General features: G+C 53.8%; 1 protein-coding gene across 1 annotated transcript; it reads right to left on the bottom strand.

Moving 5' to 3' along the window:
• Positions 1-26,023, bottom strand: SRRM4 (serine/arginine repetitive matrix 4). Its single transcript, XM_045296706.1, has 12 exons — positions 26,001-26,023; positions 25,626-25,715; positions 23,711-23,782; positions 23,183-23,209; positions 22,631-22,681; positions 19,625-19,723; positions 18,193-18,346; positions 6,171-6,475; positions 4,297-4,500; positions 2,266-2,376; positions 1,286-1,423; positions 1-277 (listed from the first exon to the last, which is right to left on the bottom strand). The coding sequence occupies exons 1-12, from the start codon at positions 26,021-26,023 to the stop codon at positions 1-3; spliced, it is 1,551 nt and encodes a 516-aa protein (XP_045152641.1).
• Between the last annotated feature and the right edge of the window lie 1,606 nt (positions 26,024-27,629).

Genomic DNA, 27,629 nt, shown 5'->3' with positions numbered 1-27,629 from the left:
TTAGCGCCTGGTGCTGGAGTAGCTGTCCGCTGAGCTGTAGCTCGAGCTCGGGCTCGGGCTCGGGCTCGGGCTCGGGCTCCGCGAATGGGAGGAGCTGCTGCTGCTGCCGCTGGTGCTGCGGCTCCGGCTGCGGGTCCGGTTCGGGCTGCGGCTCCGCGAGTAGCTGCGGCTGCTGGAGCGGCTGCTGCTGCTGCTGTTGTACCAGGAGGAGACACTGCTGCGGCTGCTGGAGGACGAGGGGCTGGGTCTGTAGTAGGGGATGGGCCGCTTCCGGGCGCTGTGGACACAGGAGGAAAGTGGCTCGGGGGGCATCCCCTCTCAACCCTGCTGTCTGAACTTCTGCCTTGCACATGCACACTCTGCTCTCTCTCCCGAGGGCAGAGACTCCAGCATTTTCGCCTCCCTCCCTCCCTTCCTCCCTCCCTCCCTTTGAAAAATCATTTTATTGGGGGCTCTTACAGCTCTTATCATCATCCCTCCATCCATCCACCCACCCACCCATCTATCCATCCATGGTGTCAAGCACATTTGCACATAGGTTGCCATCATCTTTCTCAAAACGTTTTCTTTCTGCTTGAGCCCTTGGTGTCAGCTCTTCATTCCACCCCCCTCTCATGAACCCTTGATAATTTATCTTTTTTTTTTTTCATGTTTTACACCAACCACTGTCTCCCTTCACCCACTTTTCTATTGTCTGTCCCCATGGGAGGGGGTTATATGTTGATCCTTTTGATCGGTTCCCTCTTTCTCCCCTTACCCTCCTGGTATCGCTATTCTCATGGTTGGCCCTGAGGGGGTTTTCTGTCCTGGATTCCCTGTGTTTCCGGCTCTTTTCTGTACCTGTGTACATGCTCTGGTCTAGCCGGATTTGTAAGGGAGAACTAGGGTCACGATAATGGGGTCGGGGGAGAGGAAGCATTAAAGAACGAGAGGAAAGTTGTATGTTTCATCGGTGCTATAGTGCACCCTGACTGGCCCAGACTCTTTCTTTATCGTGGTCTCAAGCCGGTCTCTGCGGTCGGTCCACCCCCACCCCACACAGGCTTTCCTTCCATCTGGCAGGTCTAGGCCCTCACTCACACCTCGTTTTTGCAGGGTCTCCCTCTGGCGTGTATGTTACTCTCACTCGCTCACCAGCAGTGTGTGACTTTCACCTGGAATCTAGCACATGCTAGCTAGCACCGTGCGCACTCAGACGCACATCTTGGGCGTGTTCACCCCCTCTGTCTCTGTCATCTGCGCCCCGGCACCCTCCTCCAGAGCCAGGGAATGACGATCTCTTCACCTGGTAATCCTCCTTGCCTCCAGATGGCTGGGGGAGTCTCTCCGGCGTTTCCGCAGCGGGGAGTAGGACCGACGTCTCCGCTGCCGTGCGCGCTCCCTCTGCTGCGAGCCCTTCTCACTGTATTTGGGGTCCCGCTCCCTGCAGGGGGGCAGACGGGTTGGGGTGATCTGAGAGCTGGCCGGTTTTGACTCCCCTCTATTCTACCCAGAGCAAGAGGAGGGTCCGTCCTGGGCCAAAGGGATTGCTGAGGAGTGGGAGATGGTGGGAAGGGTGGCAGTAACCATGGGGAGCCCCCAATAGAAAGAATATATTTATAGGAGTGCTGTGATAGGGATATCAGGACATAGGAAAGTACTATGCGTCGGCATCAACTGGTGGCAGCGGGCAGGCCTGCTGACACTGTGGGGCTAGGAACCATAAGGTTGGTGACTCAAACACACCTTCTGAGACTTATCGATTTGGATACCCTAAGGAGCGCCGCCACTCTGTCCTACAGGGTTTCTGTGGATCAGAAGTTACTAGATGGAGCTTTATGTTGGGTTTTCTGCCAGTCTTGAGAGATTCAGGGGGTCTTATGCTGGGCTGCTAACCACAAGGTCAGGAAAAAACCAACCAACCACTTTCTGCCCCTGTAAGAGTTACAGCCTCGGGTCCCCATGAAGGGTTGCAGACAGTTGGGATTGACTCAGCGTCAGTATTTGGATTGGGTTTGGTAGGACAGAAAGGAACCCTGGTGGCATCGTGGGTTGGGCATTGTTTTGCAAACCGTGAGTCTGCCAGTTGGAAGCCAGCCCTCTCCTCCAAGGAGAAAGAGGAGGCTTTCTCCTCCCATCCAGGTGCACAGCCTCAGAAACCCAAGGAAGCAGTTGTGCTCTGTCCCATAGAGCTACTATGAGTCTGGACAGGACAAAGCATGGAGATACTGAGTCATCGCCCATCCGGACCCCCCCAGGCAGACTCAGCAGAGGGAGAACTGGTACCTGCTGGGGCTGTAGCGGGAATAACTAGGGCTGCGTCGGGATCGAGAGCTTCTGCTGGGCGGACTCTGCTTCTCCGACTTGGAAGAGTAGCTGGGCGAACGGGAATAGGACCTGGGGGAGAGGAGGCAGCTGCTGGGAGGCTCGCCGAGCGCCTCCCAGAGACATCTGGACACCCCAGCTCCTTGTTCACCTGGCCCCCAGGGGCTGGGGCCGAGAAATGGGGCCCTGCCTGGGCGTGAAATCCCTCCCTTTTGGGTGCTTCCCACAGGGAACCCGTGAGAGCCAGCACTGGCAAGGACTGCCTGGTGCCATCGTGGGCAAGGGGCAGTCCTACCACTTTTCTGTCATTCATTTCAGTGGAACATACTGGGATGTAACTTTTCAGGCCGACTTCTGCCCTATACAGGCTTTATTGTCGTCGCAGGGACAACACTCTCCTCTTGAGGGCATACTGTCCTGGCCATGGACTAGCTGTGTGACCTTGAGCTGATGGCTTTGTCTGGGCCTTGGTTTGTAAAATGGGGATTGTGACATTTGCCCTGTAGGAAAGTAGCCCTGGTGACAATGGCTAAGTGCTCAGCTGCTAACTGAAATGTCAGCAGTTTGAACCCACGGCAGGAGAAAGACCTGCCAGTCTCTTCCACACAAAAACATCAGCCCGGAGGACCCTGTGAGGGCAGTTCTGCTCTGTGGCCTGGGGTCCACTGTGAGTTGAAACTCCACTCCAGGCCACTTAAAAACCACCACCTTACAGGATTGTAAATTACATGGATGAGGTAATGCAAGTAGCCCATTGACACATACTTGGCATGAGGAATGGTAACTACAATTATTATTATGTGACAAGCAAGGAACGAAGTGCATTCTGGGTATTGTTTAATCATCACCATCCTTCTGGGAGGAGGGGTACTGTTACCACTCCATCCTATAGATGGGGAAACAGGCACAGAGAGATGTCATTTGACACAGCTGGTAAGAGTTCTAACCCAGATCTATCTGGCTCCAGTGAATGCTCTTAATATTTTTATAGTACTCTGCCTACAAAACACTAACCTGGCCTACTTCCAGGGTTCCCCTCTCTCTGCTAATGCCTCCCACTTTCACAACACTGCTACTTGGTTTCCTCACCAGCCTCTCAGGAGCACAGCACTTGTTTGCACCACCTTCCTAATGCCATGGCCCTTTCATACAGGTCCTCATGTGGTGGTGGCCCCCAACCATGAAATTATTTTCATTGCGACTTCATCACTGTCATTTTGCTAGTTAGGAATCGGGAAACCCCTGTGAAAGGGTCCCTTGGCCTCCAAAGGGGCTGCGACCCAAAGGCTGAGAACCGCTGCTCTAGACTCAGGCGTTCAAGTCTTTGTCTCTTCTGTGAGGGAGCTTCACCCACTTCCTGGGAAAGTGCAGTTGAAAGATCGTGGCATTTTCCCCACAGACATTTGGAAGCCCTCTCTTCTGTGTGATTCTGGTTGATCAGTGCCATAATCGGGGAAATACACCCACGGTCGTCCAGTAGAGACACAGGACCCCATGGGGCAGAAGTGAGTCTGCCAGGGTCATCCTGTTTCAGCCAGTCCTCAAGCTGATGAATGCACACGGGTGAGCTCAGCGAGTTGGGAAGAACCACCCAGCTGAGCCCAGTCCTTAATTGCTGACCCACAGAATTGTGAACTAAGCAAGTAATTATGGTTCAAGGATGCTAAATGTGTGTGTGTGAGTTTTTATACAGAAGAAGGTCATTGATACACAGTTTAGTTCATCCCCAGGCCAAAAGCAGCCATAGTAACTGGCCTTAGTTATGCTCCTAGTACTGTTGCTGCCCGTGCCGTAGAGCTTTAGAGCCTCTGAAACCCCACGTCTCTGAGTTGATATCAACTCGATGTCAGTAGTAGATTGGGATACAGTTCTGGGGGTTTCTACACATTGTAGTCTTACAGTCCCTTTGGGGAGTGTTAGCAATCTTTCCCAACTACTAGCTCCTTGCGGAGGAGCAAAGTACTGCAGAGCATAAGCTAAAATTGTGCTCACCTTTTCCCAGAGGAGGTGGATTGGCTCCGAGTATACCTGGGAGTGGCCCTAGAATTTGGGGAGCGGGAGGAGTGGCTGGAGGAGTGGGTGCTGGCATAGGAGGAGCTTCGGGAGCACGCTCTCGTCGGGGAACTCCGAGCCGAGGATGGGATCAGACTGGGCTTCTTCACCTCAGAGCATTCCAGACAAGGCGACTGGAACTCTCTGTGGGGAGAAAAGGTCTATAAGTGCTGGACTGCCCACTGGCCTGGGAGTCTCCACGGTGCCAAGACTGCAGCCCTCCCAGAACTGTGTGTCCCATTGCCCAATCCCATTGCAGTGACCTCAGAAAGTTTAGGGCCACTGACCTGGTCACAGTCAAAAAACAAAACCCTCCACATGCATTATTTACAGCTGACGCTGACCCTGGACCAGGGATTTGAATGGTGAAAGGGCCACTTATACACGGGCTGTTTTTCATGCTTCAAGGGCCACGAGCTCAAATGTTGCGAGTATCAGCTAAAATACTCTGACACTGACCATCTCTACCTGAGCAGCTTGGGTCTCCAGTACAGCGTAGGCACGCTCACTGCACTCTGCCTATCAGCGAGTCCACGACTCAAACCTACGTTGTTCAAGGGCCAATGCTCCTTCTCAAAAGACTTTCCAGGAGAGAGAGAAGAGGCCTCACAGATAGGGAGACTAAACATCCTGGCTACTTTTCGCTAAGGCAGACCCCTGTCCCTGAAGACCCACCGAGGGCCAAATGACCCAGGCAGAGCCAAGCACAGCCGTGAGCCCCGGGAGATTGTACTGGTATTACACCCACTGCTGGCCCAGGCCGAGGTCCTCTCTCTAGCTCCAGTCCCAAGGCCAGTGCCTGTGAACCAGCTGCGTGAATGGTACAGAGTAAACCACGGGGCCCTGCTAGTGACTGTTGTTCTGACATTACTTGTGGTCCTTAGCGTTTTGCAGTGACGTCTTGGGTGTTAGGTTAAAGGATCCCTGGTGAGAGCTTAAGGGAGAGTTAAGCTCTTGGACTGCTAACCCAGAGGTCAGCAGTTCGAACAGCCCACCCGGCCGCTCTGTAGGGGAATAAAGACAGCCAGCCTCAGTGGGTTAAATTTTGGGTTTGGGGTGAGGTGGTCATTAGAGCCAGTGTGTGAGCAAGTGTGTGTGGGGGGTGTCGGCGGTGGGGGAGGGAGTCGGGGTTCGACCTTTGGCAGGAAAACTGCCAGCAGGCAAGCCTGTCCGGATGGGCAGGAGTTGGCGGTCTCATTGCTCCGACAGCTGTCCCCTGGGATAAACTCCATGCCGGTGACTTCACACGGAGCGTGATGCTCCGCTGTCTCCCCTGATGACTGGGAGAACCGGCACCTGTTTTTGCTTACCCATCTCTATGCCACCTCTGACAGCCACCACCGCATCTGGGTTTTTAGATTCAGGGGTTCGAGTGTAAGGAGGAGCCGCTCTACTCGCCCCAGAGGTAGTGTGTGGCACACACTGACTAAGGAGACCACAGCAACGCCCAGGCCAGGGGGGTTGGGCCAGAGGGGGGGGCCACCACGCCAGCTGGGCCTAGCCTGCCCTGGTGTCTGTGGACACGATTGGCAAGGGCGGCCTGCGAAAGTTGCAGAAGGTGGGCGGCGTGACCTCTGAGCTGTGGACGAGGGCGGGTCTAGTTGAGGATGGAGCCCGTAGAAAGGAAAGCAGTCATGAAATTGATGAGATTCCCCACGGCAGACATCAATCCCCTGCACCCAGCTGTACCTGCAGCTGGGGGTTGAGTGCGATCGTATTTGTTCCTTCTTGTCACTAAGGAGTGTCCCAAGGAGCTGGGGTGTGAAGCTGAGGCGCTAGAGCGAAGGTGGGACCCCACCCTGAGATACACTCACCTGGATTCTCTGCCCCTGGCGGTGGGGGAGAGAGTCCCCAGAGTCGCCCCCTTGCTCAGTGGGGAGGAGGTGGTGAAGGAGTTCCCTGAATCAGACGTGTTTCCACTGTTCAGCTCCCGGCTCTTGCTCAGGCCCCCACCGGGGCTCCCCTTCTCCTGAGCCCGCGAGCGGGCTGAGCTGGTTTGCGTGGAGGGTGGCGAGGAGGTGTCATTGCCTGAGTCGTACTCCTGAGAGCGTCCACGGGAGGTGGGGAGCGGGCTGGCTGTTTTGGTAAAGAGATCGGCAGCAGACCCCGACCCAGTGATCTGAAAGCAAAAAGATCCGTTGGATACCCTGAGTCCAGGGCCCCGTGAGCTGCGTCTAAAAAACCGAGAAATGTTTACCGTCATGATGCACTGTAGCAAAAGGAAAGAGAGAGGGGAGGGAGAGACGCCAAGGAACAAAAACACAAATTCCTGAGAGAGTACCACAGAAAGGAGATATTTGTTTACCCCCTGCTAGGATAACTGGAAGATTGAGATGTCATGCAGAGTAAAAGCATGCGATCCAGAGAAAACAAAAGAAAAAAAAGAAGGAAATCATATGGAATTTAATTTCTAACAAATTAACTCAGAACAACAAAAGAGAGAAAACTCAATAGAAAGCGGGGGGATGGGGTGTATCGACCCCCTTAACTCAACCTGAACAACAACCAAAACACCAATAGCAATCAAAATAAAGGCAGGGAAAAAGGAAAAAGAAATGGGGCTCTGGGCCTGGGGGGAAAAAAAGGTCTCTTGGAAATTGAAAAAAGAGAGAGAGGTAAAGCCAAAAAATTAAAGTTTCAACCAAATCTTCTCCATGAATTTTTTTTTTTTTGGGGGTAAAGAAAAAGTTGGCCAAATAGAACCCTCAACAAATATCACATGGGAAAGAAATGAAGTAAAGACGAGAGATTTTGGTTTCTTAAAATATAAAAGTCAAGGTCACAAACCGACAGTTTGAGCAGTTTTCAACTAAGGGGGAAAAGAAATCGGGGAGGTGCCCCCCCAAAAAAGAAAGTAAAACAAAGAAGTCAAAACAGTCTGAAAACAAGCCAAAACAGGAGAAAAAAACACAAAGGTGTCTACAGATACGTGTTGCGTCCTTTCCCCCTGTAGAAGGTAGCTAAGGCTCTCAAGTGGCTTCTAATAAATTCTCTCATGTCTTTGCGCATCATATCCACTTACCAAGCAAGCACTCCTCCTTTAGTAGGTAGGTAAGGTGTAAGAGAAAGGGAAGAGCGGGCAACGTGAGTCCATCGTTAGAGTCGCAAATGACAAGAAAAAACACACACCTTTCTGCACATCCTTACACCTGGCCCTGACCTTTTCGGCTTTGGGTTGTTAGGTTCTTGGAGGGATGGGGCATCGATTTTAAGTTTTTTGTGGAGGATTGGGTGACCTCCAGCCACTGACGCCAGCTAGGTTGTGAGTCAGGAAACCCTCGCTGAATTACACATGGCGGCCTAGGTGTGGATGCCGAGGGGACCCTGAGGGGGGTGTGCTTTGCAACAAAGGGCTTTTGAAAGGATTTGAAGACTTGACTTTGGAGGTCTTGGGAGTGATGAGGCTGATCTTGGGGGTGGGGGGGGGGCAAGAGAGGAGGAGGCCAGGGAGAGCCAGCACTTGAGAAGGCGACGGCGTCTTCAGAAGACAATGGATGGGTTTCTTTTAACGGTCAGACTTGTATCATGGCTGGGGTGCACACAGTAGTTTGGGTTCTAGCCCCCTCCATCAGTGCCATGCTTAGTGGTGGCTAAGCAGGATCCCTGCCCTGGGTTTCCTCTGGTGCTAACCTGCCCCCACCCAGCCCCCACGCAGACTTCTCTCTGGGTACATGCGATCGCAGAATTCGGTTTCGGTGACCTCTCTGTCTCTGTCCAGGCTTCTCCATTGGTGTCTTTCATGGATCTATCCTCCCAAGGGTGGGCCATGCCTCCAGTGGGCATATCCCTACATCCAGGGATGGCTTCTGGGACGGAATGTGGGTTTGGGGGCTGAGGACCCTGTGTGCGTGGGTAGGTGTGGGCCACGGACTGAGAGAGATGATGCTTGGGGTGGGAGAAGCAGGGGAGGGGCCCAACTGAGGCCTGGTACTGCAACGGGTCTCAGATGCTACATTGAAAATCATTACAAAAGTATATTGGCCAAGATAGGAGAACATACTTTCATGTAAGCTTTTTGGCTTGATTTATCAACAACACGTAAACTTATCGTAGGTGGACCTTGGCCCCGCCAACTTTCAGCAGGAGCTGTGCCCCAGGTCCCTTGGGCCTGAAGCAAGTGGGCCCTCGGGCTTTCTTAGGGAACCATTTCTGCCTTTGTAGCCATTGGCCGAGAGGGTGAGTCTTGGTGACCCCAGAACTAGGAGGAAACAGCAGGCACTCCAGCAGCTTGGGGACTCCCCACCTGGAGCCAGGGAGGCAGGGCTCCCCTCTGGCTTCTCCCAGAAGGTTCTGCACACAGCAAGGCACTGGCCCACCTCTACCCACGTGCTCCCCGGTTCAGCTGTCACTTTATCTGCTTGGTGGCTTGGCTAGCTTTGCTTTGAGAGAATGAGCCTCAAAATAAAGTTGGCTAGGTAAAAATGTCTAGGGCGGGGCTTCTAGAAGCTTCCCAGCTACCGCCTCTTTTGTCCCCATCACGGACTGGAGGCCTCCCCTTCGGAGTTCAGTGGTGACAAGTGCATTTCCGGTACCTCCAGCACAAAAGGGCACCCAGAGCCTGCCACCAGGTGGGTCTGGCTCCTGGACTCTGCCCCAGGTGTGGTGGCCATTTGCCAGCCAGTATATGTCACAGGTGAGAAAGGGGACTGTGGGCTCAGCCACTAGCTCCTACAGGACCAGGTTGTCATTACCTGGCGGCCTGCTCCCCGAGGACCTTCGGGTGGGGCCTGCTCCCCCCAGGAACTTGCTTTCAGCCTTAATTAGCTGAAAGCATCACAGATCCCCATGGGTCTGGACCCCCTGCAGAGTGAGGGAACAATGTGAGCAAGGGGGCTTGCCTGACTCATCTTCTCCACCTCAGGCCTGAGCTCTCATGGGCACTAAGAGACCGGTCCCCACCCAGCAGAGATCCTTTTCCATGGGAGTCTGGGTGGAGCTGAGACCCCCTACAACCAAGCACCACACTTTGCAGACATCACCGGCAAGCAGAGACCCAGGTGTTACACGGAGCTCAGTGGGCTGACCCTGGTGCCAGAAAGCAATCTCCCCGCCCTCTTTTTTCTTAGGAAGAAACTCCACTTGACGGTAGATGCCACGGCCCTTTATCGCCCGGGCCAATTTCCCAAACCTTATCCTCAAACAATCCTCTCCCCCCACCCGACCCCCAAGCCTAAGCAGATGGATTGGAGTTGTGCTCAATTCTCCCACTGCATCTTGGTGGTCAATCATCAGGTTTCTACACCTGCTGCTCTTCCCACCACAAAATCCATTCCGCTTTCCTTCCTCGCTTCCCCTTGTCCAGACGGGGCTAATCCCTCTGTGAACTTCCTTCCTTCTACGCATAGCACACACCTCTCTGTGACCCCGTGGGGTCTCTGCTGACTCTGCTGATCTTCCCCTCCACCTGGGTGGGGGAGCTTGGGCCGCAGCTGGTCCCACATGGCACCCAAGGCTGAGAGAACACAGCTGCCAAGAGCCAGGGCCGGCTCTTTGTCCATCCTAAGGAAGTCCTTGCTAGAGAGGGCTGGATGCCACATTGTAGGGGATCCCAAGGAGTGACTGGGGGTTTGATAGAGGGTCTAGGAGTGCTTGGTTCCATCACCCCCCGTTGGTGTAGGAGCCTGGTAGATCCTTTGCTGAAGATTGGGGATCCTGTAAGTGGGGTGTGGGGAGGAGGGCAGGCATGCCCTTTGCTCTCCCTCAGACTCAGGGTTCTGGGTGCACAGTGTGTACACCAGGTTTAGAGTGGGGAGACACAGCACAGGGTGTACAAGCTTCTGAATAACACCGTCAGAGAGGTCTAGATGGTCGAATGGCTTCCCATCCTCAAATTCCACCTTCTTGGTATATGTGTGGGGGGATGGGGGTGGGGGCTCATTCCTCCCAGAGGAAGAAGAGGGGCGCCCCAGGCAGAATGAGGATGAGAGTCATGGCCTTGCATAAGGAATATAGACTCTCAGGTCGTGGACCTCAGGACAGGCAGAGACTGGAGGCTGCCCCATGGGCTGGCCTCTACCATCCTCTCTGTTCTCGCCCTTCTAGCTGGACACGCCCCTGCCTGGCACTTTAGGGTGCACTGTTGCCCCCTTGGCACTGATAAGAGGCAGCTCCTCTTGCTCCCCTCTTCCTCCTCGCATGGATCACAAGCCTCTCAAAATGCGTCTTTGAAGATCTCTTCCTGCTTTGGGAATTGCTCCTCTACTGGTGCAGCTGCTCTCTGCCCTGCTCCAGCTTGGCTAGAAATGGTGTCCCGGGTACTTGGTAGGAAGGGGCATCGTAGACCCACAGTTGTCTATCAATAGTGCCCCTTCCTACCATCACCTCTGCCCACTCTCTAAGACCTGGAGCCCTCAGCCCAGACTCACTGCACCCTAGCCAGGCCTTCCCAAGGGCTTTTGGGTTCCCCAAATCTAGACAGGAATGTGAGTTCAAGTAGCTTATTTGAGATGGGAGGTGCCTCTGTGTGGGGTGGAGCTAACCCCATGGCCGTCTAGCCTGTTCTGACACACGATGACCCCAAGCATGTCACAGGGTGGACCTGATCCCCAGGGGAGTTCTGCCTGTAATCTTCATGGAAGCAGATCGTCGTGTCTCCTGTGGTGCCTCTGGTGGGGTTCCAGCCGCTGGCCATGAGATCCGCCAAACCCAAGCGAACCTCCCCGTGACCCGGGTGTTTCTGACTATGGGGTAGAGTGGAACCTGCCTCTGTGGGTTTCAGAGACTCAAACTCTTGATGGGAGTAGAAAGCCTCATTTTTCTCCCAAGGAGCAGCTGGTGGTTTCGAACTGCTGACCTGAGGGGTAGCAGGCCCATGCAGAAGCACCCCGCATCCAGGACTCCCATCAGGCTTAGGTCAGCATCGACTGCAATCCAGTGGTACCCCCCTGTGACCGCTGGCAGGGTTCACCCTGCTGGGGATACTCTTGGAGGGAGGGTTCCCATGCTGGGGTGTTTCCACACCGACTCCCCATCACTCTGTCGAAGGAGTTGACGCCCTAGTCTGTCCCACTGCCCCTTGGACAGGCAGAGAACCCTGCTGTCAGCAGCTGGACTGGGGAGAGGGAGGGTAAGATGCACACAGGCTCTGCTTCAGCCCCCCCACCCCCCACCCCAATCAAGCCTGGAGACCTCAGAGGCCAGCGCATTCTGGTGTGGTTTGATTAGTCCACTGAGCATCAGTGGCAATCAGCTTGATAGACTGGGGACATTTAATGTAAGAAACCCACCTCGTTTCTCTGATGATGGAAGAATCGGCACTGGGCAGACAGGGCAGGACCCCCTCTGTCCTCTGGCTTCTCAGAGCCAGTTCTCTTAGCCCCACTGCTCCCGGGCCTGGGACAGTGAAGTTTGCCAACAGGTACTGCCATTGTTGGCTGTCACTGTGACCATTTAGCCAGCAACCCACCTGTCCTACCGCCGCTCCTTCTAGAACCATCAAATCTGGGGGCTCTCAGAAGCTCGTGGAAAAGGGGAATCCAAAGAGAATGGAATTTTCCGGCTGACTTTTCGAGACACCCCCCCCACCCCCCATAGATTGCTCCATCTTCCACCCTTTCCATCCTTTGGGGCCCCCTTGATGACAGGAACCAAACTAGCGACCAGACTCATCAAACCTTAACCAGACCCAGGGCCCTTCCAATCGCTCCCTTCTGGGTTAGGGCTGCCAATCTCGACTCGCTTGCTTGCTTTCAAAAGGACAAATTGCTTTTTACACACACACGCACGCACGCACGCACGCACGGCCGTTGGGGGAAGCTCCACCCCACCCCCCGCCCCCCCACCGACTGTGCAGTTTCGATGTTTGCAGTTTTCTGCCTGGGAAGCTCTGCCTCATGGACTCCCCGTTCCCTTAATCTACTCCATGTTAATACTCGGGTTTCTCTACTAAGTGATTAAGTCCCCCCACCACCAACCTCAGCTCTCTGGCAGTTCAAGGGAGCCTCGCAGCCCCCTGGGGAAGCCGGCGCTCTTATTTATTGTTTTTGTTTCAAATCATTATTTAATCAAGAAGGGGGTGGGGGGAGGCAGCCTCTCACTTACACTTCAAAATTTAATTCCGGCTGAATTCTGAGATCAAGAGGCAGCACGGCCTAATAGGTTACAAAAAGACAATCAAGAAGAGAATTCCAATTAAACTGAACAAGTCCATTCACTGAGCTTCAAATGGCCCCATGGAGAGAGATGGCTATAAATTTTCTTTCTCACCTCCTCCCCTTTCTTGCCATATGGGTGATGGGGAATTCTCATGTGAGCGGAAAGCTGCCTTAAACACACTACACACACACACACACACACACACACACACACACACACACACACACTTGTTTACAAAGACATAGAGTGCCTTTTCCTCTCCCTGTTCATCTTCTTTTGCCCACTAATTGTTCTGATTGACCTTTGGAGGGTTCCTTTGAGAAGTGGGGAGATCCCTTGGAGTGGTGGGGTCTGGCCAGGTGCAGTCACCACCAGGCTGGCTGGGCCTGGGGAGGTGGTCTGGCTTCCTGCAGGAGGATCGGTAGCTTGGGGCTCCCCGCTTGCTCTGCAGCCTCTCCCTGGCAAACAACTGTCTCCCAGCCCAAAGAGGAAAAGCCATTTCAATGGCACGCACTTAGCCCGATGTAAAAGACCTCCTGTTAGAGGCTGATCCTGTCTGCCAAGGTCATGTCTGCTCTCCCTCCGACATTGCCTTTTTAATGATAGGAAATGGGGGGGTTTTGTTTTGTTTGTTGATTCCTTCATTTTCTGCTCAAGGCAACATTAAAAGTTGATAAAATTAGGTCACTTCCCATCGGGGTGGGGTGGTCCTAAAACAATCTCTGACCTGCTGTACTGGGATCCCTTTGTCATCTAAACGGCTGTGAATGGGGGTGGCACCTGCCTGCTGAGTAACAGAGCTCAGAGGTTTTTGCCGAATATGCTAGAAGACAGGTCAGAGGTCAGAAACCCATGGCCTCAGTACTCTTGTTGGTCACTGGGCTATCGCAGCCTTATGTCCCTTCTCTACAAAGTGGGAGGTGTGAGCCACCTGCCTGCTCCCTGGGGTTATGGAGCTCACCTGAGAGCCAGGAACGCTGAAGCTTTTTGAGGTCAGAGTTACTCTCAAATCATCAGGCCTGCCAGAAGTTCAGTAAAGCCACCAGGATGACAGTAACACTAGCAACTGCCGTGTATTCGGTACCAGGTACCAGGGCGGTAGGCTAGGTTCTTCCCACAAGGCAGAAGCTCCCAGAGGGCAGGAACTCCCCGAGGTGGTTCCCTGCTGCAGGGACGGATGGAGGCCCCATCGCATTTCCTCCTCACCACCACCTGTGAGGTCAGTGTGATCAGAAGCCCAAAGCACAAGTACAAAGGACACGAGGACACAGAGGCCAAGAGTATGAGGGAGGCCATCTCATTGGGCACATGGACTCCGAGGTCAGCTTTGCAGCGTTCGGATCCTGTTCGTTTTAACAGCTTTTAATTTAGGGGCTGTTGGGTCCTCATTGTAAAATTGTGGGGGGGGGGATGTCACACAAGCTCCCTTGAAGGGCTATAACTGGTTCTGACTCGGCTCTCAGGACCTGGTCAGAGAGCCCTTGCCTTCAAGCAGGGGAGGGAACAAATGAGCAGCCATCGATGCTGAGGTGGGTGGAAGGTAACCAGGGGACACAGGACAGAGAAGGTGTGACAGGTGAAGCGTGGGAGGGGACCGAGAGCCAGGCCTCTCTCAGGCAATCTGACTGGGCAAGAGGCAGGGGACGAGCCTGCCCTGACGAGCCCCTCCCTGGTCAGGGTGAACTTGAGAGCACCTTGCGGGGAGGTCTTGGCCAAACTCAGGGCTCCAGCCTCTCCCTTCCATGCCCTGTCAGACTGAGCTTCCCATCCGTTCCTTTCTTAGTTGGGAAACCTTCACCCATCGCCTCTCTGGGCCTCTGTTTTCCCAGCTGCAAAATGGTGTCGAGATAGATCACACTCACCTCCAAGATCTCTTTTGGGGACCTAACTAGAAGACAATCCCATGACACTCTCAAGTGCGTGTCAGCCCTGGGCACGGGGCATTCCTCCCGCCCTCTCTCTCCATCGGCTGTCTTGAGCTGGTGAACGCCTACTCATGCTTCAAAGTGCAGCTCAGGTGCTCTAAGACTATCTGGCTCCTTCCCTGCGCTCCCACACCTCAGTGTGCCTGCGTGTAGTACTGCCAGCGGTGACATGTAATATTCAACAACTGGCTTGGTATGGCGATTGCTCCACCAGAAGGGCAGCTGAACTTGGTGCCGGAAGGGTGCTCGGTGTTACCCTTTAGTTGCTAGACTATAAAAAGGTCCAGGGAGCCCCAGGCTGGCTGTCTGAGGTTCTTTTTTGTTTTTTCTAAACATCAAGTAATGGCCAAGTTTGTGCATATTTTAATAACTGTAATAGGCACTGCTGGTTACCCCGTCATTTCCAGCCTCAAGGACACCGCTTGTCACATAGCAGTGTGCCGTGCTGTTGATGACTGGGCTGGCAGCTGCTAGAAGTCAGGACGGGTGTTTTCTCCAGTTCTCTGGACAACACCTCACCACCACCACCCCCGGACCCAGTGAGGTGGGGTGGGGACAAATGAGGGATATGAGTGGGCTTGAGAAGCCTACCTACTAACCTGATGCCTGATGACCCTCCCGTTAGATTCAGGAGCATGAGGACCTCTGGTTACCTTTAACTCAGAAATGAGGATTTCAGTCAGATATAACCCCAAATGTGCATATTCATATATTCAGATTCACCCTTTGATGTATTGTACCTATCATTGATTTTTGCTGTGCATATGAAATGCCTGCAGTGCAGTGTGGCAGGAGCATGGCACGGAAGACCCTTCAAGCTGAGTCTCCTGCCCGCGCCAGATTGGTCCTCTGAGAGGCCTGTGTTCTCAGTCTCTCCCCAACCCTTCAATTCTCCCTCTCTGCTAATCCTTACAGTTTCAACTGTCACCTTCTTTGTCCTTCCCCCACCCCCCACCAGTTACCTTCCACCCACCTCAGCTGTTCATTTGCTCTTTCTGATTCCCCAGGTCCTGAGAGCCAAGTCAGAGCTCTTTAGAGATGCTCAACCAATATTGGTATATTGTAATCAGTGACCAAGTGAATATTTCACTAAACATGATTTCACTCTTATCTTTAACAAGGAGCTTGGAAAAACTGTGAGGTCCCAGGAGTGACTCAGAAACCCAACACTTGGGAAATCTTTGTCTTCAGCTCCAACCTGGCACCTTCTTCCATCTTTGCCTTTGCAAGAGAGAAGAGCTCGGCCTGTTCTCAAAGAGGACTGGATTTGAGGGCAGATAACCATGAATAGGGTGCAGACAGCCATTTGGTGGCAACCATCTTTCAGAGTGGAGATAAATGGATCTGGGAAAGAGGGCCCCTGGCTCTAGTTCAGCCATCAACTTTGCTGTGGCCTGGAACTATGTTGTCATTACTACTCTTGGCACTATTACCACTGCTGCTTCCAACCGCTCCCCCTCTCCCCCAATGGTTCAGTGGTTTACTTCTTCCATCTGGAACATTTCCATTTGATTCTCCATGAGTGCAAGTCATGTGTAGTTATCAGTCATCTGTTAGTGGAGATTTGGGTGTTGCTATGATGTTCAATAAGTTTCTGTGGGCCTTCCAGACTATGATGGCCTAGGAAGAAAGGCCTGGACACCTACTGCTGAAAAATCAGTCAGTGAGACCTTATGGACACAATGGTCCAGTCTGGGGTTGCTGTGAGTCAGGGACAAACTTGAAGGCAGCTCACAATAACATCAGTCTCACTATTAGCTCTGCTGGTGGCAGCAATGTTTAGGCAGCATTTTACTAGTCATTACAGCCTAAAATGTGGACTTACATGAAGTCCGAGTCCTTATGATGATCTTATAAAATAGGTCCTGCTATTCTACCTATTTTATGAAATTTGAAGTTTCTATAATTTGCTAAAGGTCCCATACTGATAAAAGCCAAGCCAATACTACTTAGTGTTTATGTCAGGAAACCATGGTTCTGAAATCTTTGTTCTGAGCTTGGGGTCCGTCTTTGACTGCCATTCTACCTTACAAGTCATTGCTCTTCGGTGAGTCTCCCAGTTAGATAACTATTTTCTCTGAGTCTCATATTGATCATCAAGGTGGTGAGCTTTTGAGGCCACCCCTTTCTAGGTATGGATACCCCCCTGCCTTGTTACCTCTTCTAGTGGGAGCCAGGGCCATGGGAGACATTGAGAAATGTCACACCAAAGATATCAAGAACATGTGTGTGTCAGGAAAGTCTATTTTGTGGCCAGTTTGTGTAACAGCTTGACCCATAGGGCCTCCTTAGGAAATTATTCCAGACACAGGGAAAAGTATAAACCAGTTGCCCCCAATGGTAATTCTTAGCGATGTTTAGCTGTGGACACCAAATGGGCTGCCACAAATATCCCCACGGCCTCTACTAACTAAACCAAACAAACCAAAAAAAGTTCTTCTACCTTTTATTTTGTTCATTTTCACTTTCGCAACAGTCCCCTTAGGGAACAGATGTACTAAATGTATTCATTTTCCATATGAGGCTGGAATATTTTTGTGTCCAGCCAAGACTCTAGGCTTCCAGCCTCCGTGTCATTCTTGGAATACCTCTTCATAGGACATTCTGTCAGGGAGAACGCATTGCGCGTTGACTGTCTACAAACTCTCAGGACTCCCAGGAATTTTTACAAAGGAGAGGTCTGGGAATGGTGGTGGATGGTATCAGCTAGGCAGAGGACTTGGGCAAAATCAGATCTTGGCGATACGGGTATGCTTAAATGATTGAGCAGTGTTCCCTTGAATGTACTGCAGGTAGTGACCATTGAGTCAGTTCTTTATAGATCTCCAAGCCAGCGCCTCTGAGAATGTCTTGCTTGTATCTTATCTTTTGTAAGGAGCAGTTTCCGGATGATTCCAAATTCACTAGAGGCTACACCCTTACAGGTATCCACAACTCCTCCTGAGGTCAGCAGTGACTCACCTCTGTTGGTCTGTCCTTTTAGATACTACACAAGGCCTCACACTCTCTGTCTTATTTTCTTTCCTCCCAAGCCCCATAGGGGAATGGTGTTACTCCCATTTTACCAGTGAAAAAAATGAAGGTTCAAAGAGGCCAGGCCACTTGCCTAGAGAACACACAGCCAGGGAATGTGAAATCACATGGGGTCCCATCACACAACCAGGGAATAGAGTCCAATTCTCAGTCCCCTTCCTTTGGACCTGGGGAAGCATTCTCTTCCCTGCTAAGTTGCTACATCAGACTACCATGTTCTGGGCCTTGGCTTTTCTGTGCTGTCTGTGGAAGGGACAGCTGAAACCAGTTACGCCCTCTACTCCCCAGACCTTTCGTGGACACCCCAGAATGCACAGGTCCAGTGGAAAACCCTTGGTGCTCCTTGGTGGGAAACCTTCACCTGAATTCACAGTTGAGGTCAGGGGCAAAATCAAATCCCAGCTGGTAGCCAGCTGACCTAAAAGCTGCAGCTTTCTGTTAAAAGCTAGTGTCTTTTTTTTTTCTCCACCCCAAAGAAGCCTCTCATGGCGTCTCCAACAGGTCCCCTGTGACATGACTCTGGCAAACGTTCGTGTTTGATTGGTAGTCGCCTGATAGAATCCCAGGTGCTCTCACGTGTCTCTAAGTCCTTAAGCCAAGTGCTGCCATAGGCAGCTCAATGACTGGGCAGCTCATCCAGAATGAGGTCTGAAGCCAGTGGGCAATTCTCCAGCAACTGCACGGGAATGCATCACCCCCTGCCCTCAACTGGCATCTGTGTCTCCACCCCCCTCCCCCAGATCCGCGGCCAGGGCGGGCAGAGGAGGCTGGGCAGAATACTTACTACACCCCTGGATGACAGGCTGAGCATCTGGAGGGGCTGGCCGGCTGGGTGGCTGGACCGGGTGTCTGGGCTGGCCTTGCAGAGGGTCTTGGGACAGCGTCGGACGCGCCTCCTGCGGGACTTGCGCCCTTCCTCTGGGGACTGGCCTCGGTGCCTAGGGGCAGGAGAGAGCCCTGAGAGCGGGGAAGGGGTTCGGGGACAAACAGGCTCTGTAGATGGTATCAGGCTGCTAACTGCAAGGTCAGCAGTTCGAAAACATGTCACCATGCAGCAAGATGATGACGTTTTCTACTCCTGGAAAGACTGGCAGTCTTGGGAACCCGCAGGGGCGCTTCTACTCAGTGCCATCGGCTTGCCATGCATCAGAATGGGCTGGACGGCAGGGAGTGTGATTTGTCTGGCTGAGTCCCTCTGTATGGCCGGTGGGCTTCAAAGTATTGGTGGGAAAATGCCACTCATTCTCTTGTTCCACCAACTATCTGAAGCACCCTTGTCGATGTGTACTTGACACCCCTGAGAAACAGCGGCAGCCCCTAACCTGAGCAGGGCAGATGCTGGTCCTAACTGGGCTGGCTCCCCAGCTCAGGGTTGGATCTGGTTTCCTCACCTCCGTCAACACCTGACTCTTTGAGAGGGCACTCCCTGAATCCCAGAAAGAAGGAACCACCCACCCGATGGGTTTGTAGAGCCCCTTCCCCCTGCCACCTCCACCTACGGTGTCTTCCCTGCCTTGTCTGGCTAGAGGCCTTCAGCTACTGTCCAGTTTCACACATGAGGGATCTAGGCTCAGAGGTGTTGTGGGACCTGCCTGAGGTCACCCAGCTTATAAGTGGCAGAGCCTGGCTCAGGACAGTCTTCTGACTCTTGCTTCTCTGGGGTGTTCTTCTTCTCCCGAGTCTTCCATGTCACCTCTCGGCTGGGTGGTCCCAGGGCCGGTTCTCACCTTGGTCCTGTGCCTATGGAGTACCTGGTAACCCAGTGGGCACTGGGGGGGGGGGGGCAGCAGAGTACAGTGCCCAGTCCCTCATTTGTTGCCTGGGCTGTGACACTGTTGAGTTGAGCATGTCCGCTCTCTGGGGTTGGACGCGCTCGTTGACTGCCCGGGAGGATCCACAGCGCGACTGAGAGGAGGTGACAGGGTCTGGAGGAGTTTCCAGAGATTGACCTGGCTGGTGAGGGGGTAATGTGGTGCATCACGGGCTTGCTGCGGGAGGGGTGCGGGCTGGTGCACTGCCACTTGGCACCGAGGACAGAGCATGTGGCGTCGTCATTTTGGACCCGCAGAGTACTGGCGGCACGGTGGGTTAAATGCTGGGCTGCTCATTCAAGGCTTCGTCTGGAAGCCCCGGGGAAGCTGTTCGACCGTGCCACCATGCGCTGGCATCGACTGCTTGAGCGTGGCTGGGGGAGGGCGTGGGGAGGCAGGGCTTACCTGCTCTCGCAGCTCGAGGACCGGGACTCCGAGCTCTGCGACCGCGAGTGGCAGCGGCGGTGACGGTGGCGGTGAGACTTTCGGGGACGGCCTCGAGATCTTGGGCGAGGGGAGAGGAAGCGAGAGATCTGGCTCCACGGGTGCCCATGTCCCTCTCACATACAAGTCACCCTCCCTCCAAAGTCTAAGGACCTCCCCTGTCACCCGGCTTCCTGCCTTCCCAGCCTGGCATGACCCTCCCTACCTCGCTGCCTCTGGTGACTGTTCACAGGAAGGTGGAAACATAGGTTTTGATGTAACATCCTCCCATCTCACATGGAAACTCATGGGGAGCGGGGAACACAGAGTTTGAGGCAAATCAAACCCATTTGCAGAGTCAATTAGGCTTTGGACCACCAATTTGTAACCTCAGACTGGCAATTGGGAGTCAAGTGTCTTAGCACAGTGTCAAAACTGGTTCACAGGGCCACACACTTTCTCCACAGTAAGAATCACACACACAGAGCAATCTCTGCTGTGAACAAGACCGTGGTCTCCAGGCAGTGGGGACTGAGGATGTCCCTCTAACACCACCAGCCAGGGAGTGGCAAGGGGTTTGGGCCAAGTCAGAGAACCCTTGACAGTTACAGCTGGCTCTATCAGGAGGCAGGAGCCTGAGAAGCCCAGCCAATTGTATCAGACCATACCCTTGTGGCTCAGGGCTTAAACATTCAGCTCGGAACAAAAAGGTCAGTGGTTTGTAGGACACCCGCACCCCCACCCCAAGCATCTCTGGGGGAGGAAAACCTGGTGCTATGCTGCCAACCAGCTTAGAGGCTGTGGGATATCCCCCCCCCCCCTGTGTCACACGGCACCCCTACCCTGGACGCCAGGCGCCTGCTGAGAGGAGGGCCAGTGGGTGTCTCTGGAACTAGACAGGTGCCTCAGCTGCCCTCTAGAGCATGCCTGGTGGTGCCCACCTCCATGTCCTCCTTCACATTGATGTGGGTGCAGAGACCCCCTGGGCAGCCCAGCTGGGCGCCTCCTTTCCTCCCCAGAAGCTTCTGCCTCCCCTTGCCTTTGATCTGCACTTTTAGAAGCTTCTTGGCTGGAGATAAAATATTAGCTGATTGGAAAACACCAGCGCTGACATGTTTGCAGGACAATAAAGGAGATGGGTTGTAACCGAATTTACTTTTAATTTGCCTGGGAACTGAACTCCACAGGCAGCGCTAGCTGGTTTGAATTTCTACTACCAGCTATAAACTATGAAACGGTGGGGGGCTCCCGAGGACGGGGAGAGGCGCAGCGGTGCTGCCACCCCACTGTGGATCCAGTGCGCACACAGGACCCCCCCCTGTTCTCCGTCTCCTTGCCACGTCTTTCGCAAACAAGGCCCGGTCAAACGGGTCCGCTGAGCGGTCAGTTGCATTCAGGACAGCCGGCCAGTTTGAGAGATCATGAGGACTTGGAAGTTTCAAGGAGATGGAAACTTGCAGTGGTGAGAAAAAGTGGGGAAAGTGGCGCCGAGGAGTTTTTTTCCCTGGTGACAAACACCTGCTCATGCTCTGTAACAGCGGTTCTCCACCTTCCTCAGGCCGCGACCCCTTCACACAGTTCCTCATGCGGTGACCCCCGCCATAACATTATTTTTGTTGCTACTTCTTCACTGTCATTTTGCTACTGTGATGACTCGGCCGACCCCTGTGAAAGGGCCGTTCGACCCCCAAAGGGGTCGTGACCCACAGGCTGAGAATCTAGCTGCTGTCGAGGGCAGCCAGGGCTGTTCTGTGGGCATTGTGTTGTTGTTAGGTGTCACGGAGTTGGTGCCGACCCATCTTGACCACGTGTGATGGAATGAAACGCTGCTCCGTCCCGGGCCATCCTCAGGAGCGTTCCCCGTCTGACCCTACTGCAGCCGCAGTGCCTGTCACAGTCTACCTCCTCCAGGGCCTTCCTCTTGGTCACTGCCCCTCACTTTAGCAAGCATGGCGTCCTTCCCTGGGGACTGGTCTCTCTCCCAACAACACGTCTGGCATAGGTGAGACAAAGTCTCGCCCTTCTTGCCTCGAAGGAGCGCTGTGGCCAGACTTCTGCCATCGCGGATTTGTTCTCTTCCCCAGCACCACAGTGCAGGCACATCGATTCTTCCTCATTTTGTGAGGCGACCTTAACCCACCCCTCCTACTGGCCCCTTCAGGCTTCTTCCCCCTGATCTTCGGGGAACAAAAGGGAGTGCACCGCCCTAGCCCCTGAAGAATGCCAGCTCTCTCCAGGGGAGGGTGAGAGACCTCACCATGCCAGCGCTTCACCTTGTGAGACTGGAAGGCATGTAGGTATTGACAAACCCCATGTGAGTCTCCGCAGGTGATGCATGTGTACAGACCTGAGATAGTTACGGTTTATTTGCCAACCTAGCCGATGAACACATGTGGGGTTAGTAGAAGGGTGGAGAGATAAAAGGCGATGAGCCTCGCCTTTCTAGTTCTCAGGTCTCTTGCTCTCTGATGGTCAGACCAGGCTGCAGCTGCCTAGGCTCACTTCCTGTAAGACATCCCCAAGGAGAAGCCGTATGGACCTACCCCAGTGTAGTCCTGGGTGCTGGAGCAGCCTGGTGGAGACCCCTGCCAGCGCTGAGCTGCTTACACGTTCACTGATTCGGCTTTCCCCCTGTAGTCGGCGTCATTGCTTGTGTTTTGTGAGATGGAGGAGGACTTTATGGATTGGTGTCGGACATATGGACTTGTGGGCTTAGGCAGCACTAGGTTGGGATGTTTTCTTGATGTGTACTTTATATAAAACTCTCTCCTATACATGAGTTTCTGTAGATTTGTTTCTCTAAAGTACCCAGACTAACACAAGACCCAAGACCAGGTTCAGTCATGCAGACCTAAGCCTACAGCTGCCACAAGGATGTGCGCTTCCGTCTTCTCCCTCCCTTCCCCCTGGGGTCCCCAGTCCTCTGGCAGGTGTCTCCTCACCCCCTTCCCCAGGCCACACAATGCATTTTGAGTGCTATTGACTTACTGTTTTTTGTGCTTCTTCTCTTCCTTCCTTTTGCTTTTGGGGCTACAGGAGCTAAATAAGAAAAGGGCCAATCAATCCGAAGATGCTAAATGGCAGTCACAAATCACACGAAACAAGTCAGGCACAGGCTGCAGGCCACATCCGAACGGCTTGGGGATGGACCCCGACTATCTGCACACTTGTGGGCATGCACGGAGGGCGGGGGCGACCCCCAGCCTGGGTGGGCTCAGGCCAAGACCAATGCCTGCCTGGAGACTTTGCTAGGAGTAGGGCCCATGGCCAGCTTGAGGCCCATTCCATTCACCCAGGGGCCCTCTGTCATGAGCCACTAAGGCCCCTGTCCTGATGGAGGTCCTGGGAGGGCTCAGGCGGAGTATGGGGTTAGTCTTCCTTCTCTACCGTGGGTTCCCAAGCCCAGGGGGTTGGCCTCCTGGCACGTGAAAGCTGGCTTGGAACTCTCAGGGAAGCTGAGGCCCAGGGAGAGGACAGGCTATGCCCAAGGACGGTGGGAGTGTCCCCAAGCTTGGTTGGGGCAGCAGAGCCGATTCTTACCTGTGCCTTCTCTTCTTGGAGAATGACCTGGAGGCAGGGGAGGAAGGAAAGAAAGCCGAGTGAGTTTGAAGCTTGGACTTGTGCTCAAGGTCCCTCAAGGTCACCAGGCCACCTCCTCCCTGAGGGTTCATGTCCTTTCATGAGCCCCTCGGAATAGGAAACAGGAGTTTCCTGCCTGCCGCAGCATCCTCCAGTAGAGGGCTGGTCAGTGCATGATAACCTTTACCTACGGTCCCCACAAGCATGGACCATCACAGTGCTCAGGCTTTGAGTCCCATTCCTGGGAGTTTGAAAGAATGAATGAGGGAGAGAGATAGCCTTCTCTTGGCTGCTGGACCTGCAGCAGGGTGTGGCCTGGGTCTCCTGGTGACTGGATGGTAACTCAGGGAGCCTCTGGCCCTTGCAGCCAGTCTGTCCTTAGACAACAAGCACATAAGGGACAATCGATAGATGACGCATGTTCCACACATGCAAGGACGTGCGTCCAGGGACCTGCTGGCCCCGCTCAGAGAGGCTGGAGGACAGTACCTGTGTCGCTTATGCTTCTTGGAACTTTTCTTCTTCTTTTTCTTGACTGGCGAAGGGCTGTATGATGGGGACCTGCCAGGGTGGGAGACAGGCTTCAGAGGAAGGCTCTCAAAGGGACCGTTGTCCAGCAATGCAAGTGTTTGGACACCACCACCCATCTGTCAGCCTGCCCTGCTATGGTGGTTGGCGTGATCCTGGAAACCGCACCACCAGTATTTCAGATTCCTGCAGAGGGCTCCAAGACAGGCTCAGAAGAAAGGCCTGCTGATCTTCTGTCTAAAATAAGCCACCCCAAACCCTACGGATCACAACAGCATTGCCAGGCTCCCTTTCTTGGGGAGCATTAGCAGAGGGGCACTGTGTTTTGCGGGGAGGAGAGGTTCAGCGGTGGAAGACGCTTGGTGAGACAGGCAGCATTGTACAGAGGTCACCGTAGACACAGGTGCCTAGCTATCATATTCCCTGCTATGTCCATGTGATAGGCAGAGGCACCTATCTATCTGTCTGCTTCTGTTCTACATGCACTTGAATGCTCTAATCCTCCCACTTCTTAGGGAGGAACAACAGCATACTTTTTAATGACAGGGACAGAGGGGAAGTGACATGCCCAACGTCACATGGCTAAGGCAACAGGTGAGCTGGGGTTTACATTGAGGTCTCTGAGTCTGCTGACTCTGTTCCCTGCTGGTTCTGCTTGCCTTTGCATCCCCACTCAGACCCCTCTGGCAGGTGGTGGTGAGCACAGGCAGGGGTCACGATGGCCAGACCTCAACTCCTAACCAGCTGGCCAGACAGAGTCGGACTGCTGCAGGGGCTGGTGGTGTCAAGGTCCCAGTCTCTACGGAGACAGGCTGCCTCATCTTTCTGGTGGGTTTCAACACTCACCCATCCCCACCAGGGCTCCCTGGTGCCAGGGGCAGGAGGTCCCAGAAACCCTGGGGTGGGCAGGGAGGCTGTCATCCAGAAACTGCTCTCTGCTGCCCCCTGCAGCTGTCTGTTGTTCACGCTGCCTCCGAAACAAGGTTGGCCTGAGTCTAAACCTGCCCATCGGTGACAGCACAGCCTGCCGGTCTGCGGTGCTTTTCAGTGCCTTGGTGGAAGCTTGGGGGCAATCAGAAGTGTTTCCAAAATTCCAATGAAAGACGATAGTTGGCAACACAAGTCCAACGTCCTGGGCATCTCGCCTGGTGGGTGGGTACAGAGGGGTCAAGTGTGAAGACTGGGGTGCGGCCCTGGAGGTGCCCTGACCACCCTGAGCCTTTCTCATCTCTAACGTGGGCACAAGGGAGGGCAACAGCTAAGTGCCTGGCTGCGCAGCTGCAGAAAGACCCGGCCATCTTTATGGCTGCTATGATGACGGCAGCTCAGAAAACCCGAGTCCCTGCCAGCAGGCCCATTCCAAGCCACAGCGACCCCCACAGGGCAGCGTAGAACTGCCCCTGTGGAAGGGAGTCCTGAGGCCGGTCTTCCTCTAGGGAAGCAGGCGACTTTGCCGTCCCCACTGTGCAGTGGATAGCCACTGCGCCACCAGGGCTCTGTCCCATGGGGATCTTGAGTGGGAGGTCACCTCCCTGCCACCTCCGAGCAGCAGCAGGCTGGGGAGCAGGACCCGGGCTCTGGAAGACCATGGGCAGGTGTGGGAACGAGGGTGGCAGCCCGGCCCCCAAGCCTGGGAATCTGGCACAGCGGGAGCCGTTTCCCGGTCGCACCACTGACTTGGTGCCACACACTGTGACAGCAGGTGGCTTCCAGATCCACTTTCCTCTCGGATTCCACGGGGCCCCAAGAGGTGGGTACCCCTCCACCTCATACCGGCAGAGACAAGCACCAGGACGAGAGGGCCTTGCCCGGGCCACACAGCGCGGGATTGGAACCAGCCCCCTTTTGCCTTCCTCCACTCTAGGGGGGTCCTCACCTCTTCCTCTTCTTCCGGGTGGATTTCTTCTTCTTCTTTTTCCCCCTGGAGGATGGCGGCGGCGGCGTCAGGTCTCGGTCTGGGGAGGCACTGGGTGGGGAAAAGTCAGGTGTGAGGGACCCTGGGCTCCCCAGCGAGCAGCTCACTGCCTCCGGGCGAATGATCCTGTCACACTTCAGATGAAGTGCCTCAAATAAGGACTTAATATGACCTAATGAGACAGCCGCTCTCCGTTACCTCAACGCCAATTGATTATTTAAAACAGCCAGCGAGGTTAAGTACTGCTTAATAGATTATTGAAGAAGCAAATGGCTGGCCTTGGTAAATATATCATTCCTTAAATAATTAGTCGGCAACGTAGCCTCCCCACCACACCCGACCCCAAGCTCCCAGCACATGGTATCCACCGCTCTGCTGGAGCTTCCCCGGAGCCGGGCGGGCACACAGCAGCTGGTGATGGGATTTGTATTTGCCGGGGTCCACTGTGATGAGCTACATAGCTGATATCCCCTCCAGCACACCTCCGAGCGTCGGGAGTGATTGCTTCCCGTTCAATTGAATTCAAACGCTCTGGCTGCAGTTTTTCTAACGAAGTCGAAGTCGGGTTAGCTCAGCTTCTAATTGGGGCCGGCTCCGAGGATGCTTTTTCCTTTTTGAAAAACACAATCCCATTGGCAAAGGAGGCGGTTTGGGATGAAAAACCGAACCTCCCTGGAGAATTCTTAGTAAGATGGCTGTGGGAATCGAGTACAAAGGTACCCTGGGTTTGAGACTCAGGGGCTCGGGGGTGACTTTGCGCCTCTTTTAAAGGCTCAGGAAGTGGAGCTGACTTGCTTGTAGCGCAAGTGGCCGAGCTGGGATTTGAACCCAGGCCAGTGCGCGTTCTGTCCTGAGATCCTTCCCGCCGGGCTAGCAGCCTTTCCCCTGGACTCTTCACAGAGTATCTTGAAAGGCCGTGCTGTCCAATCCCTTCTAAAACGCGAGAGCAGCGGTTCTCCACCTTCCTCAGGCCGCAACCCTTCATACAGTTCCCCATGGGGTGGGGACCCCCCAACCATAACACTATTTTCATTGCTACTTCGTCACTGTCATTTTGCTACTGCTATGAATTGGGTGACCCCTGTGAAAGGGTCGAGACCCACAGGTTGAGAACCACTGCTCTCGAGAATCATGACTCTTAGAACAGATAATAAGGCTATACGATAAGGCCCCCTCAAAGCCCATGACCCACCTGAGTAACACCCAACAGAGGTCAAGAGGAGACCGACTCATGGAGGCCATGCGAAGGGGCCTGTGGGAATTGCTGATGTGTGGGTGTATATGCTTCTCTGTGACTATAGATCCATACTATTATCACGTGTTTATCATTGTGACATTATATAAGGTAGCCCTAGTGGTCACAGTTTTGGATATGACTGACTTAGCCGAATGCCCTTCAGGATTGGATTTCTGGGTTTGAAGGATTAGGGTGGTAATCTTATGGGACGTCTTGGTCAGCTGGTACAATGCATGGTTCATTGAGTCAGATTCTCCATTCTTATCAGGTGCGTAGTGCTGGGAATTGGGAAAGCGGCCTTGGCCTTGGTCTCCCTTCATCCAGACCATAAAGGAAAGAAGAATCTGCAGGACGACTCGTCTGCACGAACCACGGCCTCATGGACGCGGACAGCCGAACGAGAGGTACCACTGCTTATCATTCTAATCAGGGCTACCAGAAAGGGGCCTTGATAGGAGAAAAATGTGGGAAAGCACCTCAACTCACTTTAGACACACCGGGGCTGAGACTGGAGTCTCCTGAGACACTCTTGAGATGCCGAATAGGAGCTGACCCCAGAGGTCAGCTGGGAGTGCAGGGACATCACCTGTCAGGATTAGGCTTCTTTGTAAAAAAGTATCAACGGTGTTTTTTAGGAATTAACTTTGAGACAACAAAAGGGAAATATCGGGGGCGGGGGGGGTGTGTGTGTGTCAGGGAAACCGAGAGAATGTGTGGGGGCGCCCAGT

Source organism: Echinops telfairi, unplaced genomic scaffold, assembly GCF_000313985.2.
Source record: "Echinops telfairi isolate 266 unplaced genomic scaffold, ASM31398v2 ScPeMD7_7412;HRSCAF=8450, whole genome shotgun sequence".
Lineage (NCBI taxonomy): Eukaryota > Metazoa > Chordata > Mammalia > Afrosoricida > Tenrecidae > Echinops > Echinops telfairi.
This window is presented reverse-complemented; position numbering and strand designations above follow the sequence as displayed.